At 35.7% G+C, this 26,172-nt stretch overlaps 4 protein-coding genes and 1 long non-coding RNA gene across 9 annotated transcripts in view; 2 read left to right on the forward strand and 3 right to left on the reverse strand.

Annotated features, from left to right (window-relative positions):
- The window catches only part of tcirg1b (T cell immune regulator 1, ATPase H+ transporting V0 subunit a3b), a 7,193-nt gene extending 5,422 nt beyond the window's left edge, over positions 1 to 1,771 (reverse strand). For both annotated transcript variants that reach the window (XM_024283390.2, XM_024283389.2), the window contains exons 1-4: positions 1,640 to 1,771; positions 673 to 806; positions 286 to 364; positions 27 to 175 (exon numbers count right to left, since the gene is read on the reverse strand). In XM_024283390.2, the coding sequence (XP_024139158.1) occupies positions 27 to 175; positions 286 to 364; positions 673 to 789 (345 nt within the window). In that variant the 5' untranslated portion in view covers positions 790 to 806; positions 1,640 to 1,771. The remainder of the gene's footprint in view (positions 1 to 26; positions 176 to 285; positions 365 to 672; positions 807 to 1,639) is intronic.
- LOC112153300 lies at positions 1,082 to 4,731 on the forward strand. Its single transcript, XR_002920481.2, has 2 exons — positions 1,082 to 1,718; positions 4,492 to 4,731. It is a non-coding gene; the product is annotated as an uncharacterized LOC112153300 (long non-coding RNA).
- On the reverse strand, positions 2,464 to 7,946 carry prpf19 (pre-mRNA processing factor 19). The gene is made up of 16 exons (XM_024283391.2): positions 7,757 to 7,946; positions 7,408 to 7,557; positions 6,663 to 6,739; positions 6,299 to 6,440; positions 6,118 to 6,191; positions 5,945 to 6,010; positions 5,793 to 5,834; positions 5,626 to 5,700; positions 5,462 to 5,537; positions 4,752 to 4,861; positions 4,517 to 4,672; positions 4,363 to 4,432; positions 4,101 to 4,274; positions 3,867 to 3,949; positions 3,279 to 3,384; positions 2,464 to 3,162 (listed from the first exon to the last, which is right to left on the reverse strand). The coding sequence occupies exons 1-16, from the start codon at positions 7,773 to 7,775 to the stop codon at positions 3,065 to 3,067; spliced, it is 1,518 nt and encodes a 505-aa protein (XP_024139159.1). The 5' UTR covers positions 7,776 to 7,946; the 3' UTR covers positions 2,464 to 3,064.
- Positions 7,947 to 8,073: 127 nt separating this feature from the next.
- LOC112153003 lies at positions 8,074 to 14,284 on the reverse strand. 3 transcript variants are annotated; one of them, XM_024282867.2, is made up of 11 exons: positions 14,127 to 14,284; positions 13,742 to 13,799; positions 13,185 to 13,199; positions 12,977 to 13,107; positions 11,665 to 11,800; positions 11,212 to 11,496; positions 9,974 to 10,312; positions 9,715 to 9,899; positions 9,192 to 9,293; positions 9,007 to 9,105; positions 8,074 to 8,892 (listed from the first exon to the last, which is right to left on the reverse strand). In XM_024282867.2, exons 1-11 carry the CDS (start codon positions 14,220 to 14,222, stop codon positions 8,680 to 8,682), a joined length of 1,659 nt encoding a protein of 552 aa, XP_024138635.1. In that variant the 5' UTR covers positions 14,223 to 14,284; the 3' UTR covers positions 8,074 to 8,679. The 3 variants fall into 3 exon arrangements, with proteins under 3 accessions (XP_024138635.1, XP_024138634.1, XP_024138636.1); XM_024282866.2 differs by having other exon boundaries at positions 8,074 to 8,895; XM_024282868.2 differs by having other exon boundaries at positions 8,074 to 8,895; positions 14,083 to 14,258.
- A 1,490-nt stretch (positions 14,285 to 15,774) lies between these two features.
- Positions 15,775 to 23,710, forward strand: LOC118597852. Of its 2 annotated transcripts, XM_024283413.2 has the most exons (12): positions 15,776 to 15,919; positions 16,430 to 16,472; positions 16,944 to 17,092; positions 18,787 to 18,919; positions 19,266 to 19,529; positions 19,604 to 19,888; positions 19,973 to 20,130; positions 20,209 to 20,316; positions 21,131 to 21,250; positions 22,261 to 22,365; positions 23,234 to 23,278; positions 23,405 to 23,710. In XM_024283413.2, exons 2-12 carry the CDS (start codon positions 16,433 to 16,435, stop codon positions 23,561 to 23,563), a joined length of 1,566 nt encoding a protein of 521 aa, XP_024139181.1. In that variant the 5' UTR covers positions 15,776 to 15,919; positions 16,430 to 16,432; the 3' UTR covers positions 23,564 to 23,710. The 2 variants fall into 2 exon arrangements, with proteins under 2 accessions (XP_036069938.1, XP_024139181.1); XM_036214045.1 differs by lacking the exon at positions 22,261 to 22,365 and having other exon boundaries at positions 15,775 to 15,919.
- Positions 23,711 to 26,172: the final 2,462 nt, after the last annotated feature.

A 26,172-nucleotide genomic window follows, 5' to 3' on the forward strand; every position in this document is an offset into this window, starting at 1 on the left:
GATTCATCATCACAGCTCATTCTCACCTCCTTGAGCTCCCTGGCCAACCTCTCACTCTCCTCCTCTATGGTGATGAGCTCACGTGGTTGCGGGGCAGAGGGCATCGGGCAGGGAAGAGGAAGAGGACCCTGAAGGGGCGGAGACAAGGAGCGACTGATCTCCTGCTCCAGGAAGGCTGGATGCCAGACAAAGAATGTCAGAAAGAGTACAAAAAGGATAGATTGGAACAATTCATTTTTCTAAAAAAAAGGGGGGAAAAAACAGAAAGAATGAGTCAAGACTTACTAAACGTCTTCTCAAGTTCCTCACATCGTCTGACCTCACCCACAAACTTCCTCTGGAAAGCATTCACGTTGGGATTTAACTGAAACATCAGGAGGAAAGAGAGAAGCTAAGGATTTTGCGTTTTGTTAAAAGAAAAAAAGCAGCAATTTGATTAAGCTTTTCGGCATCACATGGTTTATTGTGCAAACAAATGTAAACGCCTTCTCAGCTCGTCAAACATTAAGAAATTGATAAAAGCTCTGCAGCATGAACTAAAACTCCTGTAAACAGACTTAAAACCAATCTATTACTCAAAGGTCCTAGGACAAATTCCATTCTACTCCCTGATCTTTGTGCCATAAGATGAAGAGCAAGGGGGAGAAAAAGCAATGATTTAAAGGTCTTTACATCTCTGAACTCCACCAGACCAAGCTCTCCCAGCTCACTGACGCAGTTGTAGGCCGATCCGGACTGGAGGAAGAGTTGCACCAGGCACACCTCTTCACTACGAAACATGGAACCCATAGCTTTCCTTCTGAGTCCTAAAAATAGTAAAAAATAAAAATCAATACTTTTCTTTCAAACTTGATCAAAAAGCCAGATTGCAGTAATGTGGAGTAAAAAAACAAACAAACTATGCTTTCTTTGAGAAACAGTCAAAAAAGCAGCAGAGAAGAGTCACACTCATTAAAAGGTAAATCAGGAACTTCTGATTTTGAAGCAGTTAGAGAGAAGAGGAAGAATCCATCTGATGACTAATGATCAGGTGGGGTTTCCATTCTTACACAGGCATATCATTTTATTGTCTTACCACCCCCCATACAATTTGAAAGATGTAAAAGTTAGCTTTTATATCCCTTAGCACCCCTTAGCTTTTAACTACATTTGATGGGGTGGAGGAACAAAATCTATTTAGTTTTAACTCGTTTTTAAGATTTTAGGTAGAAATTAGCTAGCATAGTAAACTGACTTAGTTAATATTAATAATAAAGTTAATAAGGAAAAAGGTCAAATAAAATGGGTGATTTAAACGAACCAACATAAAGTGAAACCAGGAAGAAAAGGAGACAATTTAAATTAGCATCTGGAGGAAAAAAAACTCGTTCACGTGACCTAAAAACAAAAAGTCATATGTCAACATTTTCTTTGGAAAACATTTCGTTATTAGTGGGACTCTCTGTCAAAATGATACGAAATATTTAATAAAATAAAATAAAAATAAAAAACTATATAACAATTAACGGGAAAACGGGAGGGGGGTAGAACAAACAACTGATTTGTCATGACAAAAAGACAACAAAAAAAAGAAAGAAAAAAAGCAGTTCCGCGCGCGCAAAATTAGCAAGAAATCACAACCGGCTGACAAACTTCTCACCCGCTCGTCTCCTGAATTCCTCCTGAGGTCTTCTGTGACCTCTTTCTGGCTGTCCGGCCCGGTTCGGACAGGGAAACCGGTATGAACCTTCAGGGACAAACCGTGGCTGTGATAAGTTGTGTTGTGCTGTAGAAGCACTTCCCCGATCGAGGGGGTCACGTTACTGTGTGCGCACGTGACGTTTCTCCTTCAGCCCACTTGAGGGAGGGGCGGAGCTAACAGGCTATGCTAGCTGGTTACTGAAGAGTACTTTGCGTTTTTGTTTTGCGGGTCTTTTACTTTGTTAATAACTAAAAATTGTCGTATTTTTTTAAATATATATTTACGCACATTCGTAATACAAAATGTAAAAATAGTAAATATTAAAAAGCTAAATTTTGAGACGCACAATAACAGAAACTGCTGTGGAGCTACAAGTACCTTCATCAAAGTACTTCATGTATTACAGCTTGCTGATAACACAAAGATTAATACTTAATGAAAGTATTACCTAAACTTAGAAGAAAACGAAACTTAATTTTAGGAATATTCAAAACAATAAAGTGTAGCTTCGATTTATGAGCCTTGCGGTGTTGTCAATTCTTTAAGTCTTTAGTTTCACTTAATAGTCCATGTTTGCAGTTTTAGTGCATTTTCTTTACTCACATTACATAAAAATGTATATACTTTTGGCCACTTGATTTTCACTACTGCCCTTACCCTGACTTCTGTCAGGAAGATTATAAGTCTGAACATTTTTCAAACTAAAATACTGCAAAAAAGAAGTTTACCCAAATATTTTTTTATGAAAATGTGAAATTGTGTTAAACACAAACACAAATAAATTCATTTGAAAAAAATATTTTATTTTATCAAAGGCAGAGGTGCAACAGGTACAACGGTGTTTAATGAGAAGTACAGGAAAAAAGGTTTAAATTCAACAAAATGAGTGAATGAAACATTGAATGGCAACAACAACAAAAAACCCAACAAGTCTTCCATCTAATTAGGATGATTTTTTGTTACCTCACTGAAGCTGTGCATAAAAGTTAAGTAGGTTATCATTATTCATTTTTAACTGATTATAATGTAAAGTTGTACAATAAGCTATAAAAAAACCCTCTTCTGACAAGTTAATTAAAAAAAAAAACAATAAGTGTGTAATCAAATAAAACTGCTGGCACTCACAACAGGAATATCTTAAGCTTTTGTTCCAGCAAAATGTTTTTTTAAACCAACAAAGCTAATAAGAATGTTCTCATTATGCTGCTGTGGTATAAATGGAAGATCGTTTCTTATATCGCTTCCAAACATGTGAACTAACACAATAAAAAAAAAAGTTAGCAGTGACCCCCCGTTATTTCTAAAAATGACTATTTCCAGGACAGAATCAGCTCAGACACGCAGATCACTCCATCATCCACCTCAGCTGGGAACTTAAATCCTCTACAAACTGTAAAATCTGAGACTTCTGTCCATTCCTGCAGATGTCAGGAACTTTGCATGCTCTCCAAAGGCCACCCCAGTCACCAGTCCAGTGTGGTCTGTTAATGAAATCAAATGAATACATTGATACTTTCTCAAGGAAAAGTTATTTCAAGAACAAAAAAAGCTACACATTTTGATTAAAAATAAAAAAAACAGCTTCTTTGCCACTTACCTGTAAAGTTGAGCACTTCAGACCACTGTTTGCAGATGTAGACACGAATGTCACTCCCTGCAACGGCCAGGTAGGTACCGCTCTGATCGAACACAAGGGACTTCACCTGAAACACAAATCAGAAAAAGATGCAGCTCATTAGCCTCCAAAAATAATAAATTAAAAAAGAGAATATATTTTAATTTTCTCATCGCAGCATCAAGATGTCCATTTAGAGTTCTGTAATTGTGTATGGGTCATTTAATATTTCACTATGTTTGGGATTGAAAGGTATTGTGCTTTAATTCATACATTATGTTTTTCGAAAATGTGATGATTTGCTTTGTTTGTTGTTTTTATGATTTTTTTTAATCATTTTAATTACCTAATGCATTAGCAAGCTTTATAAAGTTTGATTTGATCCTGACACTGACATAAAAGACAGTTCTTTTTAGAAATTGTTGACAAGTGTAAAAGTTCTAGATTAAAATGGGCCCTTTGTAAATATTGGTGTGCATGTAAACACAAAGTCCTAATTTTTAGAATAAAAAAGAAATCTACTTTCTTTTACTGTGGTGTTATTTTTGTGTGAGAGAAACCTTGTCGTACCTCATAGTTGTTGTCCAGGGTGATGGTCTTAAAGTTCTTCAACTTCCTCAGATCCCAAAGTTTCAGAGAGCTATCTTGAGCACCTACATATTAAAAAAGAAAATTTTCACAGACACAATCAGGTTATAGAGCACTGTCACACTGAGAACATTTCTACTATCCATTCATCTTGATAGTGTACTCATCAAAATGTACATACGTGCTATGTAGAGGAAGATTTCGGTTTTGCCTCACCTGTAGCCAGATAGTACCCGTTCTCGGAGAAGGCGATGGAGGTCACAGGTCCAGAGTGGCCGGGGAAGTTGGCCACATTTGTTCGCTCCTTCAGATCCCAAATCTTGATCTGAGAATCGGCGGTACCAGTTCCAAAGATCAGACCGTCAGGGTGGAATTGAGCACAAGTGAGAGCTGTGAAACCCAAAGGGAAACATTAGCAAACAGTGGAGGATGAGACCTAGCAGCTGTCTGATGTTGGCTGGACTCTGAACGTGCTCACCACAGCCAGCACTCTCATCAGTAACTTTGGTGAGGACTTTCCCAGTCTGGATATCAGAAAATGCCCAGTACTGAAAAAGAAAGCATAATGCTATTACGCAGAGTAACACACTTCTTTTGTCATTTAAAGGTCTGAATCGAGGCTGTGTACCCACCTGATCCTCAGAGGAGCTGAGCAGATAATCTCCAGTGGCGTGCAGAGACAGACCTGTCACACCTGCCTCGTGGGCTCGCACCACCTGCACGCAGTTCCCTCCGGTGACGGACCACACGCGGATCGTGGTGTCAGGAGAGGCAGAGAAGACCACAGACTAGGCAGGATGAGAAAAATTCATCACATTTAGATAAAGGGTGTTTTTTAGCTCACAGAGTTAAGTAGAGGAAACTTACCTGAGATGGGTGGTAAATGACAGAGGTAACTTTCTTGGTGTGACCCTTAAGTGTCGCCACAATCTGCTCTTCACTCTTGTCAAATACAACAACGTTCTTATCAGCTCCACCTAAATGAACAGAGTTAAAGGCAAATTAACCTTTTAAACAGAATTATGACAACACCATTACATTATTCATCTGTTGAGGTAAATAAAACTGGAATATTAGATTCCTATGATCAATATGACCTAATTATTAAACTGATATCACTGAAATATACTAAATAAATATTACTACAGCTGTTCATATTGATGAAAGAAACACCAAAGTGAGTGAGATATGCAAATGTTTACAAAATGCTCACATTTTCTAACTGCTATTATTTATAAAGTACTTTTTTCTTTTTTTAAATAACTCTGCAGTACTCCGTATGAATAGTGTTAAGTCTCTTCAACTAGTATTTGTTGTTGTCATTTTTTTATGTGATGGTAGTCTGTAATCCAGTGTAGCAATAGATATATTGGTCTCCTAACCCAGTGGCCTAGTCTACTTAAATTAGCTCCACTTGCAACTTTCTGCTCTCGAATGAAACTCTCCTGGGTTCTGTGCTAAAAAAAGTTTCAGCCATGGAAAAGAAAGCCACTATATAAACGCAAAAGCACCTTAGACTGTCTTTTTTAAATATAAATAACACAATATGTTTTGGATTAAAAAAAGTTAAACTTCACCTGTGAGCACTTTGTTGGTGTCAGCAGGACACACATCCAGAGACAGAATACCAGGCACACTGGCACTATGCAGACCCTACAGGAAACATCAAAGTAAAACCGTATAAATGAAATGATCCCAATAAAAAGCTGCATCCTCTGGATTCTGCAGCATCTCTTCTTACAGCATGGGAAGCCACTTGGCGGTACTTGCTGAGATCTTCAGCTCTGACCAAATCCTCTGGGACAGTCTTTCCTCTCTGTAGAAAAAACAATGAGAGCAAAAGAGTGAGTCCTACGCTACCAAACCAGATAAAGACTAAACACTGCTGGGTTGTAGTTGTTACTGCACCTTCTTTCTCTCTGTGGTGAGGATGGTCGCCTTGTCTTGGAGCTGCAAACAAAACAGAAACAAAAATTTAGGGGCAAAAGGACAATAATATTTCCTAAAACAAACTTTTACAAAGTTGAATGGTTTCTAAAAGATGAGAAAAGAGCCTGTACCTTCTGAATGATCTCTGGGGTCATTCCCACCTGTTCGCTGATCTCCATGGGTTCTCCACCAGCACCCTGAAACACAACAATACTTACAGTTATTAGACTCAAGAATTATGACAGTGAATGGTAAGTTTTTTTTCTAAAAAGGAAAAAAAAAGAAATAAAATATCAAAGTTTACTGCAGCAGGTTGCTGAGAGGCAGGGACCGCTTGAGGGGCCACAAGTCCAGCTTGGGGTTTAAGTGTAGCCAGAGCTGGAAACAAAAAACAAACAAATTAGACAAACCTGATTTATATGCATTTATATACAATACATAACACTCTGTAAGATATCATTTGATGGAAACTTGTGTTCACCGACCTTCTCTTGCAGCAGTGACCTCTTTGTTGAGGCGGGCAATGACTCTGCAGGCGGCATCGTGTTGGTAAAGGGCATGAGAGAGTTCTTGGCGAGTAGTCTGCAGCTGCTGCCTCAGGGTGAAACTATGAAGCATCACAGCATCCTAATTCACAGAAGAAAACTGGGTCAAAATCCAGTTTTGAAAAACTGATTCTAAAAGGAATCTTGCAGGTTTTGACATTATGTTTGACCATAACACATTTTTCCTGACAAAATGCTAATTCCACTGATGGGATATGATCTGATTCTGTCACAATTCAAAAATGACTTCTTAATATTTTAATGGAAAAAAATTGAAAGCATCTTATGTCCTGATGCTACTTACCCACTCATCTTGAAGAGATTTTAAAATAGCAGGAATGCTGGTAGCAGATGGAGCCTTTGGTCGAATAGGATGAGTCACTACAAAACAAAAAAGCAGATAGATATTAGATTTTCTTTAAGAAATCCCTTTTAACAGTGTTATAAACGTACCACGGTGATATTTTTGGTTAGACATGTCAGTGTATTACAGTTATTCTTACAATCAGCTTTGAGTATTTTTTATTATTATTACCTATTCTATTTTATGATAAAATATTTTCTTTTTATTTGTATATTACTTTTATTACACTATTTTTACTGATGTTTTTAGTAAACTCTTCACACTTCTGGCACTTACTTTATATTTATGAGATGGTATTTCTTTGGTTATGGTTTTAGAATTTCTTAGCCTAATTTCCTTTTATTTTTATGTAAATTTTGTTAATTAATGTGATTTTTGGAAAGCATTTTTAGCTGCAACATGTTCTATGAAATGTTATTTTAAAATAAATTGTGTGCATGCTTGACATAATTCCTAAATATTTAATAGAATGTTTTAATGAAGTAATTTTTGCTTGTTTGGTTATTCATTTCAAACTGATCAAATGAACATAATAAACAGAAATATAACAATAAATGACTATATGGGTCTGTCCTGTTCTCAGCGACATAAGCAAGATAAAAGAACAAAAACAAATCAATAATTGTTTTCGTAATGCTATAGGTATCAAACCTGCGCATTAGGCTGATGGCAGCATATCGTTTACCTTTGATATCCACAAGCTGCTCCTCGGACAGAGGCTGCCCGTTCATCGGGTCCGTCCCATTCTCAGCGATGTACTTCTCTATCAGTCTGCGCTCGAACACATGGTTAGACACCGGAGAGATGCACGGGTGCTCTGGAACCTCGTTGCAGACTGAAATAAAAAAAAATCATTTTCACTTGAAATAATATTCCGTAACAATACATTATTTAAACAAAATAAAAACAATAAAATGAACGGAAGCAGTTTTCAGGTAAAAGGCGGCACTGGTGGCGGCTAACTGCTACGTTAGCTAGTAGCATTTGCGTGGCGCCTCGCTAACACACATATCAATGGATTTTACTTAGCTTACTTGCACAAACCAGAGACATCTTCCCAACGCTGTGTAAATAGTCTCCCCTGGAACGTAATATATGCTGGCTCCAACCTTGTGTTTTTGCTAGTGTGCACCGACAATGACTATGAATTGAAACTAATGCTATGCCCTTTCATAGCCTCAGTAAAATGACTCGCTTTCTTCTTCTACGATAAATGTCCCCCAATGCGGAATTGGAACGCTGTCTCCACACTGCCCCCTGGTGCTAAAAGATTAATTTGCATTCGATTACAAACTTTTACATGAAACCTGTAAAATTAAAAGATAACACGTGATTAGATAAAACCGTTTTTATTGTTTATCACATTTTTATTTTAAAATTTTGTTATAGAAATATTTAATATTTTGTTCATGAAGTTCAAAGGTTAACAGGCCAAATGGAGAAGCACACTTCACAAAAAACTTCACAGCTTAATTGAGTTAAAACAAACAACACCTGTAACAATTACTACACTGTTACAGATAGGTTAATAATTAATTCAATCATTATTGTTTCCGTTATAAATAGATTAACACCGTGGATGACAGTTTAAGTTAATGTAAAATTGTGAAATGTGTCTGTTTAGTGTCAATACTCTATGTGGCTCTAGAAAACATACAACACTTACAAACAGTAAACACAGTGCAGATAACAGTGGCCCTGAGGGTCTGGAGGTAGGTAACAGCAAGAGATTTAAAGAATACAATCCACCACTGCATAATGAGACAAAAAAGGTTAATGTTCAATTCATGCGTCAAAAGAATGCATTTACCACAAACCAAAGTATTTTCAACTACAAATTGCATTGGGTAAAGTCCTTCTTTTCTATGATGGAAAGGATCCTAAAAGACCCCAGAGTCCTTCACTGTCATTTGTTCATGCTTTAATGTCCTTATTTTTTCTCCTTTTAGCACCTATTTTATAAAAAGTCCAGTTTCTCTGACGTGTAAACGCTGCAGGATTCAGAGGTGTCTGTGTCCAACGGCAATGTGGAAAAGAACTCTGAGCTCCACCGTTTTTCATCTCCATCCTTCTTGATCTGGTACTGAGCGCAGTCCTCAGAGGAGTGGAGGCAGTCTGTCGCTCCAGCCACAGGAAAGGAAATCTTCTCCTCATTCTCATTCATAGTGCTCTGCTAGAGGTGATGCAGGGGGATGGATGGACACATGGATAGTTTTGATTTATTTTAATTATTTGCAATTGAGCCAAAATAAAAAACAAAAAACAAGTGCTAACAGAGTTTTACCTCAGTGCTTCTATCATGTCTGGGCGAGACCTCAGCTGTCCGTTGCTGTACCTGCTGGTTTTCAGAACTTGGTTCCCCTATCATGACAGGAGTGTAATCCTAGAAATAAAAGTAAAAAACCCGCATGTTCAAAACACGCTCTGTTCAGCAGTTTGTGCTTCTTTTGTTCAGTTTATCATCCTTACAGTGTGAGCAGGGCTCGCTCTTGGACTCCACTTTCTTGGTGTTTCAGGATGCTCAGGGTAACTGTAATAAGCTGCAGGGTGTGGATGGGTGTGACTGTAGTCCTGCAGTAACAAACAATAATTCAGGACACTGTTCCACTCGAGAAGACTCTTGACATTTTCCCTTCTCATGATAACTGTTTTTGGTTCAATCACGCAGTTACAATCTACACTTTAAAAAAAAAAAAAACTTTTACCACTACAGATAGAAGTTGCACAAATATTTTTGATCTTCTAAGTGTTTAAATTCTTGATGAAAAAATGTTCCTTCCTTGCTGCTCATTGAAAAGGGGAATTTTTTGCTCTAAGAGACATATTGCACATTTCTGCTCACAGTGGTGTGACCATGATCGGTGTAAAATGATGTACTGACAGAAAAGGGAATATCTCATTAATCAAAAGTTAAATTCAGTCTCAGTAAAGAATAGAAATCCTCTAACTTTTGCATTAAAAGTTTGTGTTTCTGCCACCTGGTTCTCCTCACCTGGATGTTAACTCTTGGAGGGTTGGCTGGTGGGGTTTGGTTCGTCCTGATGCCAGTGATGATCTGTGACAGGCTGCAGTTTGGGTAGCGCTTCATGAACAAAATGAAGCCAGCCAGCGACACAAACATGCCAGAGGGGACGGTGATGGACTTCAAGAGCGCTCGCCAGGTCCCGCCCCTTCGCTCTGGTTAAAAAAATAAATGCAATACAAAGAATAAAAAGCAGTTCAAATAAATGCTATCACACTTTTTAGCTTACCGATTATGTGCAGGTAAGTGGCAGACACAAGGTTGCCGCTCTTGTCTCTGACTTCATACAGCCCGTCGTGCCTCGGCGTGAGTCTTGTAATGACGACTTCGTTGACGGAGCCGTTTCGGTTCAGAGAGATCAGCCCTCTGTAGCGCAGGTCGTGGTCATTTATGTGGCCGTCTCGAAGCAGCTGCACGGGGCCACGAGGGGGTTTGGGGTCGAAGGGACCCATGGAGGATTCATCAGGAAGGTGTCCAGGAGTGAAAATGAGATGGGCATGGTGGACAGGCAAAAACAACGGCAGGCTCAAAGACTCTTTGGTGAAGCGTGTAATGTTGAAGGAGTGCCCTGCAGATTCCAAACAAATACAGGAGAAGGTTTGAAAGTGTGAAAGCACAGAAAGGCTGTGAATTAATTGTTCATTAGAAACTTCAGAAACTACAGAACCCCGGACAAGAAAAAAAAATCAAATTAATAATTTGTGGGCATAAAATAGTATTTTGTGAACACAAATGAGCATTTTGTTCACACTATTTACTATTTTGTACACACAGATTAGCATGTTATTAGCCTTTTGTGTGCACATATTAGTTTTTTTTGTAGTAAAATTAATTTTGAGGCCTAAAGTTTAGATTCTATAAGCATTTTGTCACACAAATCAAAGAGGACCTGCCCGCAGACATCAGCATTCAGAACTGCTAGTTCTTGACCAGAATCTGAAGTCCTCTCAAATATATCTTTATTTTAACAGTCAGCTCTAAAATGTATTGTTTTTTTCCCCTCAGCTTTAAGATTTATTTATTTTTTTATTCTGAAAACTTTTTGGTTAAGGTTACAATTTGAGTTAGAAAAAATATAAAATTTGTACTTCTGACCAACAATGTCAGGGGCTGTATTGTCTGAAGCTACATCCCTCTCACATAAATTAGCATTTTTGGCCACAAAATTGCATTTTATTAGAATTTTGTGGTATAATTAGAATTATGTGCACACACGTTATTTGAAAATTAATATTTAGTATCATCAATTCATACTTCTAATAATAATTTCCACAAACAAACTTCTAATTTGTGCCATGCAATGCTAATTTCCTCCCCAAAATGCTAATAAAATGCTTATTTGTAATTACAACATAAACATTTGTAGACACATAATGCCTATTTGTGGTCACAAATTTTGATTTGAGGGAACATTTTGCTTTTTTAATGCAATGTCCAGGGTTCCGTAGAAAACATACGTCTGCTCACCGCGCACGGACAGGGTGCTGCGAGACACAACCTTCCCATTGTCGTCCCTCACAGTGTAGTTGCCTTGGTCTGCTTGTGTGACCCTCTCCGCCACCCAGGCTTTCCCCCCTCTTAGCAGCCGCCCCCGGCCCGTCTCACCAGTTTCCAGATTTGTCCGGTTCCACAGCACAACTGGTTCAGCTTCGGGCAGAGCACCCCAAGGAGAAAACTCCAGCACAGAACCATTTTCTGGGAGGCTGTGCTCAAAACTCTCCCCATAGTTTTTGCGGTAGGGCTTCACACATTCTGAAATAGAAGAGACATAAAAATGTTGACTCTTTACTCTATGTTGACTTCTATGTAGTTAATTAAGTAATTACTCATTTGGTTATTTACCTACTAAATACATACAACATTCAGGAGCTTCAATGAAAACAAAAAGACTAATTTCACAAAACAAAGAAGTGATTTTACCTGAAACAATCAGATGAACTGTTTCATAGGTGAAGCCAATAGATAGTTTGTTTGCATAAAGTCCCTGATCGCTGTGAGTCACTTCTTTCAGGACTAATGTTTTATCTCTGGTCCACTCAAACCGGGGATCCTTCACCTGTGAATGGGGACATAATCAAAACATTCTTCAGCCAGTTTTTTTTAGTAAAAAAAAAATGTCATGCTATTTACAGTGGGGCGATAAAGTGTTTGTCAGTCACTGATTCTTCAAGTTTGAACTGATTATCTGTATAAAGACACACGTCTTTTAACAGTCAGACTGTCACTTCTGCACTGTGACTAAGACCAAAGAGCTGTCTTAAGACACCAGAGACAAAATTGTAGACTTTAACGCCACTGGAATGGACCCACATTGGAGGAGGAGCAATGCTAAGTTACATTCCAAGAACACCATACCCACCAAGAAATACGGGGGTGGAAGCATCATGGTGTGAGGCTGCTTATCTACAAACAGAACAGGGCAGCTGAATTGTACTGAGTAAAGGTGAAAATTTTAACATTTATGGTGAAATTTGGGGCAAAAACCTCCTTCAACAGTGAAACCATTGAGGATGACAATGATCCCAAACACATCACCATGACAACGAAGGAGTGGCTACGTATGAGCATTTCAAGGTTCTGGAGTGACCTAGCCAGCCTCTGGACCTCAATCCAACAGATGGGAGGGAGTTGAAAGATTATGTCGCCCAGCTACAGTCCCAAAACACCACAACTCTTGAGAAGATCTAAATGGAAGAATGGACCAAACACCTACAGTAACTATCTTTTTGTGCTCATACAACCTCATTTACTCCTTTTTTTGAAAATAAATTGAAGAAATTTCAAGATCTGGAAGTGTCAGGGACTGGTAGTGTGGGAGTTGGTGACAAAAACCTCAGAGAACAAAAAAAGTGACAAAGCGTACAACCTGACAATGAAGGCAGGAAAACCAGACTCTTCAGTTGTGTCTGAATTCCTTCACTAAATAGTGCTCTATCGTGCATTCACCATTTTATAGGGCTGTCCGAATCTACAATTCCAAAATACAGTACCATAAAAGTTTCCCGGAAGTCTCTGCAGGGGGATGTAAATAGACACCAAAATTAGATAATAAGAGTTTAGAAGTATATAAATAATTAATATAAAAAAATACAACTGTTAGAAGGAAATAAAGAAATTATAATCATTGCAGCAGCGCATGATATGGCAAAACAGAACACCCAAATGACCGTTTTTACTTCATTACTTTAGTGATCTTATTAATTTTTACTCTTCTGAGTATTTACAGACTCACAGTGGTCTTTTCCAGCAGGATTTGTCTTGGTCCATTATTATCCGGAGTGAACGTCACAATTCTGGATGTGGAGTCCACCGGCAGACGAAACTCTTTCCCGACGCAAACCGTCAGGACTTTTTCCCTCTCACCTGTTAGAGCAAAAAGAAAAGGTGAGCGGCCCCTGCAAATGTGAGAAAATTATCCTTATGGAATGATTCAGACTCACCAAGTAAATCCCAACCTGTAGGTACAGAGTTAGAGACATAATTATAATCACATTGTAGTAGTAGGAACAAACAGCTTGTCTAATATCTAAGAATGATGTCAGCTTGGATGAGGAAAACAAAGACGGACATGGATCTATTTGTCTGCAAGTGGGTGCATTAGAATGGATCGAAAAAAGGAGCTTACGGCTTGCCGTAGAATTTGTAAGCCCCACTTATTTATCCAAAGGCATTTTAGCATCTGCTACTCATTTACAACAATTTCAATAAAGAAATACTCAGATTCAATTCAATTTTCTTCATACATGTCCTACATAATAAGAAAAATGCCACAAAAACATGTTAAAAACACAATTTTCACTGCAGTGGGTCTTCAAAAAGAATTTAAACCCCTATTAATTTGAAATAATAACTTTTTATCTTTATTTTTATGTATTTATTGAGCCACAAATTGCTTATACCTAGAATTTTTGTTTTTAATTTGACATTTTTTTATCCGAACAACAAACAAAGACTTATAGAAAGACAGTAATAAAAAATTTGATGTAAAAAATCTCACCTTCAGCAACATGAAGTGTAAAAAGTAGGAGTAAGCATTGGAGAAGGGGCATCTTTTCCTGTAAAACACAGCATCTGTTCATTGTCATTCATCCCGAGCCTCCTGCCCGAAACCACCCGAACCTCACATCACATCCGACCATCAATCAACAAGCTGCAGGAGGGGAGGGGGGCTGCAGCGGCGGTTAATGGCGTCTCTGCTGATTTAAATCCACTTTATTCCATAAAACATCCGTGCACACATGAACACGAAGCATCAGCTGTCACAGTGTCCTATGATGATGTGAGTGCACTCACGGATCGTCTTCCTATAGCGTCCGCACGGACACATCAATCAGGTACCTGTGACAGATGAATCCGCACGCGGTGTGACGGACGGAGCTCACCTGCAGGCGGAGTCGCAATATAAAAGTCCGAGACTGGAGACGTGCGTCTGTTTTGTGAGGATTACAGGATAACAACGTCCTCTGCAGAGCGCGCATGAGCAGTAAAGCCTAGCCCCCACCGCACACGCCTGCTCCTGCATGTAGTGGTTGTATTCTGGGCAGTTTCTACGGAGATAATGTCACGTGACGCTGAGTTTTGCGCCAGGAGGAGCACACAGAGCGCAAACGGATACGCAAAGAGCTGGACATCCAGTCTGGAGGATGCAGCTGCAATTGAACTGATATTATAAGAATGAGAAGAAAAGATCATAATTGAGATTATTTAAATTTACCCTAAAAAGTAAAATCATTTTAAAATGCATATTTTGTTATCTCTGATAAAATAGAACTCAAAGGTAATGTTGTTTTTTTTTTATTATTATCAATGGTTCTATTATTATTATCAATGGTTCCTATTCTATTCTATTCTATTCTATTCTATTCTATTCTATTCTATTCTATTCTATTCTATTCTATTCTATTCTATTCTATTCTATTCTGTTTTCACCCTATCTCTAGCATCACCTATAAATGTAGATCACACTCAACAACAATGGCAGTAAAAATTATTCTGATTCTATCAAAGATTTTTGTTAAAGCTTTTTTTTCTATGGCACCTTTAACAATAAAAGGTCAATCCTATAACTTTACAGAAATACACAAGTTTGGGTAGAAAACAAAACAACGATATGACAAAAAATAAAATAAAACATTAAAGAAATAAATGATAGCAATAAAATATTGTGTAAATACAAATTTGGCTTGAAAAACCAAGTTTGCTATCACAATTTCTCTTATTTTTTTCTCTTAACCCCAAAGAACTCAAGTAAACTTTTCTTAGGGAGTTTTATGGTTAATTTGACTTTTTTTCATTTTTCAATTATAGTAAATCACATTAGCCCAAAAAAAAAGAAAAGAAAAGAAAAGCAAAAACAAAAATGAAAGCAGTTGATAAATTAAATTCATTGTGTTCTCAGAGGATTCATGTTTGCATGTGTCCCATGCAAAACATTTAATTTATTGTATATATATTGTAGTTACAGTTTCAAGAAGATAGCATCATTTTCTTAGATCTTTGTTTAATTGCCTTAACATTCAAATCAACAGTTCAATATTTTATATCTGAAAAAAGTTTGAAAAACGTATGTTTTGTCACTTTTTATTCATTATAGTATTCTTTAATGCTCAAAATCAACCAATCAAATCATATAATCAAATGAAGGGAATTGTGTCTATGTCATTTTCTAAAGATTTATTTTTTTCAATGAAAAAAGAAACTGTTGTATTTAAACTTTCAAAGGGCTTCCAACAGGCTATCTGGTTTTAAATTGTTTTAAATTGAGCCTAAGTTAAGAATAAGTGTATTAACATAACTGCACCTTCATTAAAAATAATCTGTCATTGGTTTGGACAATTCAGAGCTGCAATTCCAATAGAAATGACTGCATACTTTTGTAATAAAGCACGGAAGAAAATATTTTAAAGAGCATAACTTCCGATCCATTGATTTATAATGATGTAGATAAACTATTTTCTCAATCACGCTTAATATAAACTCAAACATAGCGCTTTAAAGTGTAGGTAAATCGTTTTGAGCGTCCTCCATTCTGAATGCAGAAGGGGGCGGGTCTTAATCCCACCCTTTGGTTGGAGCCCCGCCCACATTCAGTCAAGCGGATGTACACTCTCGTGCCGACAGAGATCAGTGTGTTTCCTCTATAGACAAACGAAGGGATTGTTATTAATATTTGTCCGTAAGTACTAAGTTTTCTTTTCTGCTTTTAATAATGTGATACTAAACGGTTGCGTTTACACTAGTTTTTGTTCTTCTTCCTGGGAAATAAACTAAAGAGAGATAAAAGAAAAATTCCGTCAAATCTTAATTACATTTCCCACTGTAATGTGATACCCTTTTAGTAGTTTGTTACAAGGCTTTGCTTTTTTCAGTACCACGTAAAACAAAACTAACTTCTACATTTTTCCTCACACAATGTTCACTTAAACATTTGTGTTAAAAAAAAAGATGCAAAAACGGCACCTTGGCGGAGTGATATGAGCCGGTTTGTTTGTACTTGGTCTTCTAACATAAATAACTTTTAACCTTTAAGCATAATGTTGAGGCGATGACTTTATCGAGGTTAAAAACGAGAATAATACAGGTAATAGTTAGGCGAGTGTATTTCCGCATTAAACCATCAGATAACAGGATTTCTAGAAATTTAAATGATGTTTTGACTCCTCCCTTCTTTTTCCCCTCCCTACAGGCCATGATGTTCATATTCCTGACAGTTTTCTGTGTTGTCTTTGGTAAGTATTCATACATAAATACAAGGATTCGTAATTAGATTACTATATTTATATATATAGGAGTCAGAAATTTAAAGTATCAAAACCTTAATTGAACCAGGTTTTTCAAGAGTTTGCAACTCAATGTGGTCAAAAACAGCTATAGTTGAACATCAAGAAGAGCCGGTTTGCAAGGTGCATTTTCTAGGAAGACTCCTTTGTGTCCTGTTAATGTACTGCAACAAAGCGGGAGGGGCGGTTAATGGGGACAAAAGCTAAAAGCTGAAGTGGTCTGCTGTCGAAGTGTCACATCCTGTCTATTTATGCTTTTTTGACCCTAAAAATAAATAAATAAATCACTTTTACAATTGGAGAAAAGCATGTTCATGAAGAAAGCCCCTCCTGTTTTATCTCTGTTTTATATCTCAAATATGTATTGTGATCTTTTGAGTCCGGTGGCTCGCTTATTTTTAAACTTTTCTTTTGTTGAAGGTTCTTCCGAAGGTATTGATCGCAAGGAATTGTGCGTTGGCTCAAGTGCAATGCTACCACATCGGTGTGCACCCAGTCTCTATAATGGCCCGCTGTATTTTACTCCAACAAATGGCAGACAAAAGAAATTACTGATGGATAATATGGAGGTGGGTAGTGATGAATGATGGAGAACATCTGTCAGCTTTACACAGGTTGCAGCCTGCTCTTACTTAAAACAACCTCTAATCTCCTTCATTTGACTTTAACAGTGTAAATGTCTGGTGTTATGTGTACATTTTCATAAAGGAAAATTGGAAAACAGTATCATTTTTTTGGTTTTACAACTTCATTTTAGCACATTTGTATAAGAGCAATGTAAAAGCATCTAATTATTCAGTCCTTCCTGTATAATTTTTAGGATTGTTGAAGCCCAAAAAGCTTAAAGTTGCAAAACATTTTCTAAATTGCTATAGGAGTTGGGATACTTTCAAGTATGTGTTCCAGATCATTGAAGTGAATTGGATGTAACCCCACAAGAAATGCACAGCAATGATAATTAGGGATTATTTTTTTAAATAATAAATAAATAAAGCAAGCTTTTTTATGTTAGTGCATGGACAAGTGTAAAAGTTGAATAGTTAAACATTAATGTTAAGTAGAAGTAAATAAAAAAATCAACAAACATAAACAGAATTTTTAAAGTTAAATATAAAACAAATATTATATGAAGGTTTAGTGAGTTTTTCTTCAGCTTAAATCACTTTAATAATGTTCATTTATTTTAAGTAAAAAACACTTCTTTCAGTTTAGGTTTTAAATAAATGTAACTTTTGGTCACTTAGCTTTAATTATTTTTCTTTTATTGTTGTTGGACCTTTACTGATCCAGGTTGGTTGATTGAGAACAATTTCGAATTTACAACGACAACCTGAGTTAGCATCGACAAAACAAGAACAGGACGACAGTGCAATAAGTTAAAAACAGATAAAATATGACATCTCGCATCAATATTTACAATAAAACATCTACAGGAGGCTCAAAGTTAATGATAAGAATAAAAAGGAAACAAAACGTATTTTAAAAAGTATATATGAAAACTTATTTGTAAAAAAAACTTGATTATTTTAATTATTTTGTCATTTCTGATATTTAATGTTAACTTTTATTTTTCTCCAATGTGCAAGACGTTTAAAATGGACATAATTTAAAATAGAGATACTTGCCTTTATTCCAGCTAATTAAATCATTTTTATACATAATTTATTAAAATGTAAATCTATTACTTTTATTTGAATTTTGTTACTAACAGATCATTAGATCTTATATTAGCTAACTCAGTATGACTTAAAAATGTGTCCTTTTATGTGTGTTTACATTAAATTAGCCCATATTTCACCTAAAGAACCTGAACCTTTTAAACTCACACATACAGTAAATTCAAACACATACCACCAGACTTTGGACACGCCCTTCAGACCTTCTCAATCTTTCCTTCATGGTTGAAAAATTCCTCGTTAATTGACAGCTTTTGTTTATGTTCCAACACAACGTTAAACCTCCACATTTTTTTTTTCAAATTCCTGAGGGTGATCTTTAGCTGTGACTTTTCTAGGAACAAAACAGGAATAATCGCAATGTAGGGCTAAAATTTGACTGGTTAGACTGATGCATGTGTTAGAGCCTTTACACCTGATTGGTGGGGACAGTTGCTGTTTCAAAAAAACAAGATAAGTGCAGGAAATTCTTGGAGGGACTGATTACTTTTGGGTTTTTGCAAATAATGACCAAACTGCAGCATATTTCATTTGTTGGGTGGGGATCTATAACCACTGAAAAACTGTTTGTTTTTACATCCTCTCAGGCTAAGGATCCACGGCTCATAATTAAACCAGACTCAGTTGTACTGACAAAGTTGACTGAAACAGATGATGGGTCTTTTGCGATTTCTGGTGCTGATGGAAAGTTCATAGATGTGTTCATCGTGAAGATTTTGGGTCAGAATCTTGCTACACACTTTGATTTTTTTCCATCAAGATATTTGCTTATTTAAAATCACATAATTAACCTGATTGTATATATTAACCTAATTGGCAAAGAATATAAATTTTCTTTGGAATTTTTTGCCATGTTTCCATTAAAAAAAATGTTTTTTTTTCACTCTCTTTACCAATCTTTTTATGTTTGTTTTTTTCCATTTTATTTACTTTGAAATATATCTTTAGTACATATTCATTCACATATTAGAAAATGTCATTTTATCCTTCTGAATTCATTACATTTAGTGGAAAAGAGAGAATCTATTCATGCTTTTAAATGCTTTTTCCTAATGTGTTACTTCAGACTGTACCACAGAAATCTCAAAGATTTATGGGGAGGATTTGGAGTACAAGCTTCCTCAAGATTTTGAGATCCTGGAGTTCACTCGGTTTCACCAACTACAGGAGACATTGATTCTGTGGAATGGCACATACTCTTTTGGAGGAAAAGTACAAGTGAGAAAACAGGATGTTAGGTTGCCCCTTCTCACTCAGGCAGACAATGGCTTCTACAACTTCATGAAAAAAGACAGAACTTTGGTGACAAGACTCCGACTCTCTGTAGAAGGTGATGATGGGAGCCTTAATGAATGATTTTAAAGTTCACAAGATAATTAAACTAAAATGTTCTTTTTTTTAAAGGTAATACCAGTTTTTATGAAAGCGAATTGAAAGCATCCGTGTTTATTGCATACCCAAAGTTTTTTGGAGCATGGACTGTGAAGTTCTATCGAGACGATGAAGGAGAAAATGTAACCGTGATAAGAAGGGGAGTTTTGATCAGGAGCAACAACCCTCTTCTTCAAAGAATTCAACTTTTGGAGTTTGGGTTTAAAATTAATCGCATACAAAAGACAGACTCTGGGATCTTTGAGTTCAGAGATGTTGCCGGAAACCTGGCTTTGACCTCGCATTTGACTATCGTTGGTGAGTCTCTTTTTGTTATAAACTTACAAAAATCAATAATTTTCAACTAAATAAACTGTCTTCTCCCAAAATCTGTCCTTACAGAATCTCACCATTCGGTGACATACACTGTTGTTGCTGTTGTTTGTGCCATTTCGGGAATTCTCTACTTTTTATGTCGCAAAAGAAGATGCTGTAAAAATACTTCCACTACGACTGCTGAACCTGTCCAGACGACAGCAGGACTTAACACATATTACCATGTAAGTAATCCATTTAGAAAGACAGTAACACTACTTGATTTGATGCGATTGTTTAAAATACATTTGTGCTGATTTCAGGATGGAAATGAGCCTGTAGGTCCAGAATATTCAGCAGCAGCTTATCCTCCTCAGCCCACCAAAGATGTGGTTTCTCATGAACCTGCCACCGCCTTCCCTGGGCCTTTGGTAGGTGTCATAAAAGAGGTACAAGGTACAACAACCCCCTATAGAGGTGTAATGGGCAGTCAAGGTGGGCCCAAGATAAAACGTTTTTATCATTAGGTTCAGAATGAGCAAGAGGAACATGAGAGGAAGTCTGTGAGAAATTAATGACAGCACTAGCAAAATACATGTTTTATAGTGTTATCCTAATAAATTAAAGATCAATTAGTTGTAATATGATGATAAATGAATTCATTATAACAGCTCAACAAATCTAATTAATGTTTAATAGACTTTAAAAATACACCCTAAAACATAAATTTAATGTCAAATAATTTTTAGATTTAAGACAATGCAATTTAAAACAGCATTTAAACCTGTTTATATGTTCACAATTCCTGTTTTTTCTTTAGATTTAGTAAATTCTACTTGACAGATAAGGATAGCGTTTTAAATATGTAAATATTTCCTTCTTGCTAGCATTTGATTTCATGTTTTAAGAACTTTTTCCATTTTAATGCTAATTGATAACAACTATTTAATTGTATTTTGATGATTTATTTGTGAAATGATTTCATAATTACAAAGTTATGAAGGTCTTGAAGGTTTATAGATAATAGATAACACAACAGATGTTAGTAATGTAGAATATCCACTAAAAAGGAAGTTAAATAATTGTTTTATTGTATGAAATCCAAGTGTTTGGAGAAACTGAATAAAAAAATGTTATGACAGCAAAATGAATACAACTTCTAGACAATCAAGCAAAACATCAACAAAAGAAAAATGTATTACAGGAATGTTTTGCACATTTTTTGATTGAATTTCCTTGTTTCAGGGTGGAAATCAGCCTGCAGGTCCAGGATATTTCCCACCACCTTATCCTGCAATGTATCCTCCTCAGACAGTGAACGCTGTTGTTTCTAATGAACCTACAGTTGCCTACTCTGGACCTGTGGTAGGTACAAAAATAATGTTACTTCCTATCAGAAGTAACATTCAGATACCACATTGATAAAAAAACAAGCTAGTTATTAATGTGTGTACATTGTAGGTATCATTAGTCAAGAAAGTGTTGATAGTTGTTATGTGGCATAGACTTCATGCCTCATCAGGATCAGAGAGTTATTTGGTGGAAGGACTTTTGCAACACTGTTTAACATCACTGTCAAACTGATGTATTGATTTAATAGTTATTCACAGGTTCAGAATTGAAATACCATTTCTGTCACATTTTTTACTCCATAACAAATTTTATTTAGCAATGAAAACACTTTTCACCTATAAGGGATTTATGCTAAATAAAGGTTAAACTCTTATTAGTAAAATTATTGAGTATTACGAACCAACAAAAAAGCGTTTTTTTCTTTGTTTTTTTAAAAAAAAACAATTATTCATTTGATGCTCGTTGAATTAAAATGGCGTCACATTTGACTCTATAAATGTTTCCATGCTTAACAAGTTATTGTTGACTCATTGAGTTCAAGGGGCAGATGTTGTTGCTGTAAAACAAACCCAGATATTTAACAGGTGTGTCACAGCATATTCCTTGAAAGCTCCAGACTCTACTTGAAACAGACGTCTTTAATAAACTCGACTAACATCTGTATGTGTATCAAAGTGAGGACATTCCATTAAGCTCAGGTTTATCTGATCTTTGTGTGGTTTATTCGCTCTTTATTGACCCTCAATGTACATCTGCGCACAATGATGAATGAGCGGCGTATGAATCACGTATATCTCCAAAGACCAAAATTAATGAACATACATAGTGGCAGTGTGACGCAACTTTAACAGAAACAGACCTTTAAATCTTCAGAATCATGTGTTTAATGTAACTGCTGGTCCATAAAAACCAACAAAATTATATGAAAAACCTTACAAAAAAGTAAATTTTATGTCTGAATTGAATGCATGGAGTGATTTCATTTGTGTTTTATATTTTAAAATGTGTTGCTTTCATTGCAGACTACAGGTCCAGGATTTTATGCTCCACCCAATCCTGCAGCTTTCCCTCCGCCAGTAGGGAATGTTGGGATGTCTCATGATGCAGCTGCTTCCTCTGGACCTGTGGTAGGTAGAATAACAACAACAGGTTTGAGTGTGGGATGCCCCTTCAGAAAAGATTCAGTGTTTTATCAGGGGGACGATGGAGAGAAAAAAACTTTTCAGCAAAAAATTAAAGATCAGGGGGCTAAATAACTAAAAAATTGCTAAAAGGCAGAGAGTTTGACTACAGAAAATCTATTATCACAGCAGCTGGTTTCAAAACAAGTTACATTTAATAAGTTATATTAAGGAACTTGAGGGATCATATTTTAGAACTCTTTTCAGTGAAGTTGAGGTAAAAACAGAATTTAATGAATGCACTTCTTTTACTTTTTAGAAGGAACAAATGAAAGTCTGCTATGCTTGCTTTGATTTATCAGGTTTTGCTAAAGAATGCTAAAAAAAGAACAAAAATACTGAATGATTGAACAAAATGGAGTGGGCTCAATTAAATAAAATGACCATTTTCTTTCCTTCCCTTTGCCTTTTCTCTCCTATTCTTCTCCATTTTCTAACTCTTAACTTCGTCTTCCTTTTGAGTTCCTTTTATTCTGTTCTTCTTTTTCTTGTTTCTTCTTTCTTTTTGCACTTTTAGAAGTGTGGAAACACATTTCTTGTTTTCTCCTTGCATTTTCCTTTTTACAAAACCCTTGATTAATACTTCTTTTTTATATCGTGGATAAGCTTCTCTACTTACTTTTTGCTGATGGGGGACCATTTGTATTGTGTGATAGCATCTTATAGCCCACTTCCTGGTGCATTAGAAAATATAAAGTGAATATAAATATGCAAAGCAGATGATATATGTATTAACTGTGATTGAAGGGCGTTATTGTCATTTGGACTTGCATATTATTATGAAAACACTGATTCTTTTCTTTTTGCTCTACAGGGTTTTCATCCAGTAAATATGAATGTGAACATCTCCCAGAGTGAGGTACACCTGCAAACATGGACACACATCTCTTAAGTGTTAACAACATTTGACTTCATCATTGATTTGTTGCAATCTGAGCCTTTTGTTGTCGGTCTTCTTACATGTTTTCTCAACCGTTACCTCTAGGTGACACCACCAACCAAAGAGTCATGTGCTCCACCTTCAACCTTTGGTTCCGACATGTCGTTTGAGTTGAAAGGACTGAATTTGCCTTCTGATCTCCCACTTAGTTCAGAAAGCCCATCCACTAATGTCAACAAACCAAATGAATTTAACTTTTTATAATAAGCATGCCATAAAACTAGTAATGTATACTAATTCAGTTTCTGGCTGAATTTTTAAACAATGTACTGAATGCTGACTAAATATGAAACTGGCATGATAGATGTGTGTTTTTTGGTGTTTATATTTTACATATACTTCATAACTTGATTATAAAAAAGTGGTTGTAAATGTTTTATGTCCGGGTATAGCTATTGTTTTTTCTCAGGTAAAAAAAAACAACTAAAGCTGATTTTGTCTCATGTAAAAGTAGAAATGCATTTATCGTAAACATAATATATTTAGCATGTATATATTACATTTTATACTCTAATTCTATTTCTTCTTTGTTTTTGGAGAGACAACTAAAACAAATAATAAAACATTTACCAAAGAACATGTGGTTTTAAAAAGTTAGAGTTAAGATGTTTACTTTAATGTGTGATCTCATGAATAATAATAATAATAATAAAAAATTCTGGTTAAGATATTTTACTCTGTATACTACTTTTGTCCCTAAATGTTGCACTAAAGTGTATTATTATTTTTTTTTATTCAAAAAATGTGATCATAGTTTGAAAACACCACTAATAAAAATTTGATGCATATATTTTTTTTAAATATGTTTTTCTGTGCAACCATCTGTTGTTGATTTGAATTGAAATGGCTCACCATCATTTACCTAACTTGTACAACTTTCTGTTTACTACACATAATAAAAATAATAGTAGTAGTAAACACAATGTATTCTCAGAACCAGCAGCTCATTCTTGTTGTCATTTATTCTGTTGTTGTGTAAGACCATAATATGTTTGTTACTCACTGAATGTCAAAAAAAGTCTAAATAATAAAATGAACATGTATAAGAATCATTGCACTTTTTAAAATAATTTAAATTAAATCACAAAAACATTTTTGTACTGCAAATAACATTTATAATTCTCTATGTTGCACATCATACTAATTTGCCATTTTAAAAAGTGCAGGCAAAACTTACAGATCCTTCAAAGCAAACTATTCAGGTTTTGTTTGTTTAAAGTTTACTAAATCTTAAAAACGTTAATTTATATATATATATATATATATATATATATATATATATATATATATATATATATACATATATATATATGTATGTATGCATATGTTCGCTGGTATTTCTATCAGTCAATTAATTGTCCTCGCGGAGGGATATGTGTTGCCGCCCTAGCGTTTGTACATTGGGCGTGGTTTAACTCTTTCAGTAAACATACGGCTGTTTTTACGTTTAGTGAACAAGAAATGTTCCAAATCTTAGTTAACGCGAGCACATTTTTACAGTAAACTGTAGGATAGCGCACTTTCGAAAGTTTTCACAGATTTCTGTTCTTTAGAGAATTTGGGTTATTTAAATTGTTGCATCGAGCAGTGGCCAATATTCTAGTCCCGTTGTGCTGACGCTCTGCGATAACACATGCCTTTAAGGAGTGAGTCGTGCCCCATCTGCTTCCACAGATCATGTTCCTAATTTTCTTCAATGTTTTTTATGTTTTCCTTGGTGAGTACTGGTTTCTTCTTCTTCTTCTTCTTATTATTATTATTAGCATCAATTATATAAGAACTAGAGTTGATTTAAAAGGTAGTAAAAAATTGCACTTGCCAAAAACTAATTTTTCCTTGTATCTAACTTGAATTTTACATTACCTTTTTTTTTCTTTATCTCTTATAACTTTTTTTTTTCTTAGTTCCACAAGAAATGCATCTGCAGAAGAAATGATACAGGAATAATGTGTGTTATTTATACTCCCGAAACATAATAAGTCATGCATAAGTAGCATCTATCACTGAGGAAGAATCAACTCCTTACATGCATGCAAAAAAAAACGTTAGTATTTGTTTAATGAACAGAAAATGGGCAATGTTAGTTTTAGTATCAAGTGTACTAATTTCTCAGTTTTTCTTATGTTGTGCTTAAGGTTCCGCTTGTGGTTTGCTGCACAAAAAAGTCTGCAATGGAGACAGTGTGGAAATAGATCTTCATGCACATCCTTTTTACAAAAGGCTGTATTTCCATCCAAAAGAAGGAGGAGCAATGGAACTACTGATGGCTAATCAAGAGGTAAGTAGTATTTGATTAAAAATATATATATTTAAATATATACAGACCTTTTCCCTAAATTGGAATGTCAAATGTCAAAAAATTAAACTTTCTAAGAATATCAGATTAGGTTCCACTGTTTAATTGATTTCAAGTATATATAGTTTGTAAAAAATTATGGAAGTTACCAGTTTCAACTGAGGTTTTTTGGCTGTATTTTTAGATCTTCTCTGCTGATCTCTGGGCCTGATAGACTTTACTGACCATCCCTCTTATAGCTTCTTGTGTGTAGATCATAGTTGATTCCTCAAACAAGAAAAAGTCTTGAAATTACTGAAAAGGATTGTTTTAGATGACATCGAAGAGTGTGGGAGAGAAAAAGTGTCGGAATCTGAAGAAAAAATAAGAAAAAACTGGATCATCTGAAAATAGAGTAGGATTGGGCTTATTGGACTGGGAAACCAGCATCATCATCATCAGAAAAACCTCATCCCTTTGTGGTTTTCTCTGGATGAAGGATAAACTGGCTGTATTGGATAGAGCTAAGAACTTAAAA

Source organism: Oryzias melastigma, linkage group LG10, assembly GCF_002922805.2.
Source record: "Oryzias melastigma strain HK-1 linkage group LG10, ASM292280v2, whole genome shotgun sequence".
NCBI lineage: Eukaryota > Metazoa > Chordata > Actinopteri > Beloniformes > Adrianichthyidae > Oryzias > Oryzias melastigma.

Excerpts from the sequence above, each read along its gene's own strand:
- LOC118597852 (XM_024283413.2), top strand. The coding sequence starts at position 16,433 with ATGATGTTCATATTCCTGACAGTTTTCTGTGTTGTCTTTG. Across the intron at positions 18,920-19,265 it reads GTTCATCGTGAAGATTTTGG|ACTGTACCACAGAAATCTCA; the intron begins GTCAGAATCTTG and ends GTGTTACTTCAG. Across the intron at positions 23,279-23,404 it reads TGAACATCTCCCAGAGTGAG|GTGACACCACCAACCAAAGA; the intron begins GTACACCTGCAA and ends CGTTACCTCTAG.
- LOC112153003 (XM_024282866.2), bottom strand. The coding sequence starts at position 14,222 with ATGCGCGCTCTGCAGAGGACGTTGTTATCCTGTAATCCTCACAAAACA. Across the intron at positions 13,800-14,126 it reads TATTGCGACTCCGCCTGCAG|GAAAAGATGCCCCTTCTCCA; the intron begins GTGAGCTCCGTC and ends TGTGTTTTACAG. Across the intron at positions 9,900-9,973 it reads CACTTACCTGCACATAATCG|AGCGAAGGGGCGGGACCTGG; the intron begins GTAAGCTAAAAA and ends TTTTTTAACCAG.
- prpf19 (XM_024283391.2), bottom strand. Across the intron at positions 5,835-5,944 it reads CCCCAGAGATCATTCAGAAG|CTCCAAGACAAGGCGACCAT; the intron begins GTACAGGCTCTT and ends TTTTGTTTGCAG. Across the intron at positions 5,701-5,792 it reads TCACCACAGAGAGAAAGAAG|AGAGGAAAGACTGTCCCAGA; the intron begins GTGCAGTAACAA and ends TTTTTTCTACAG.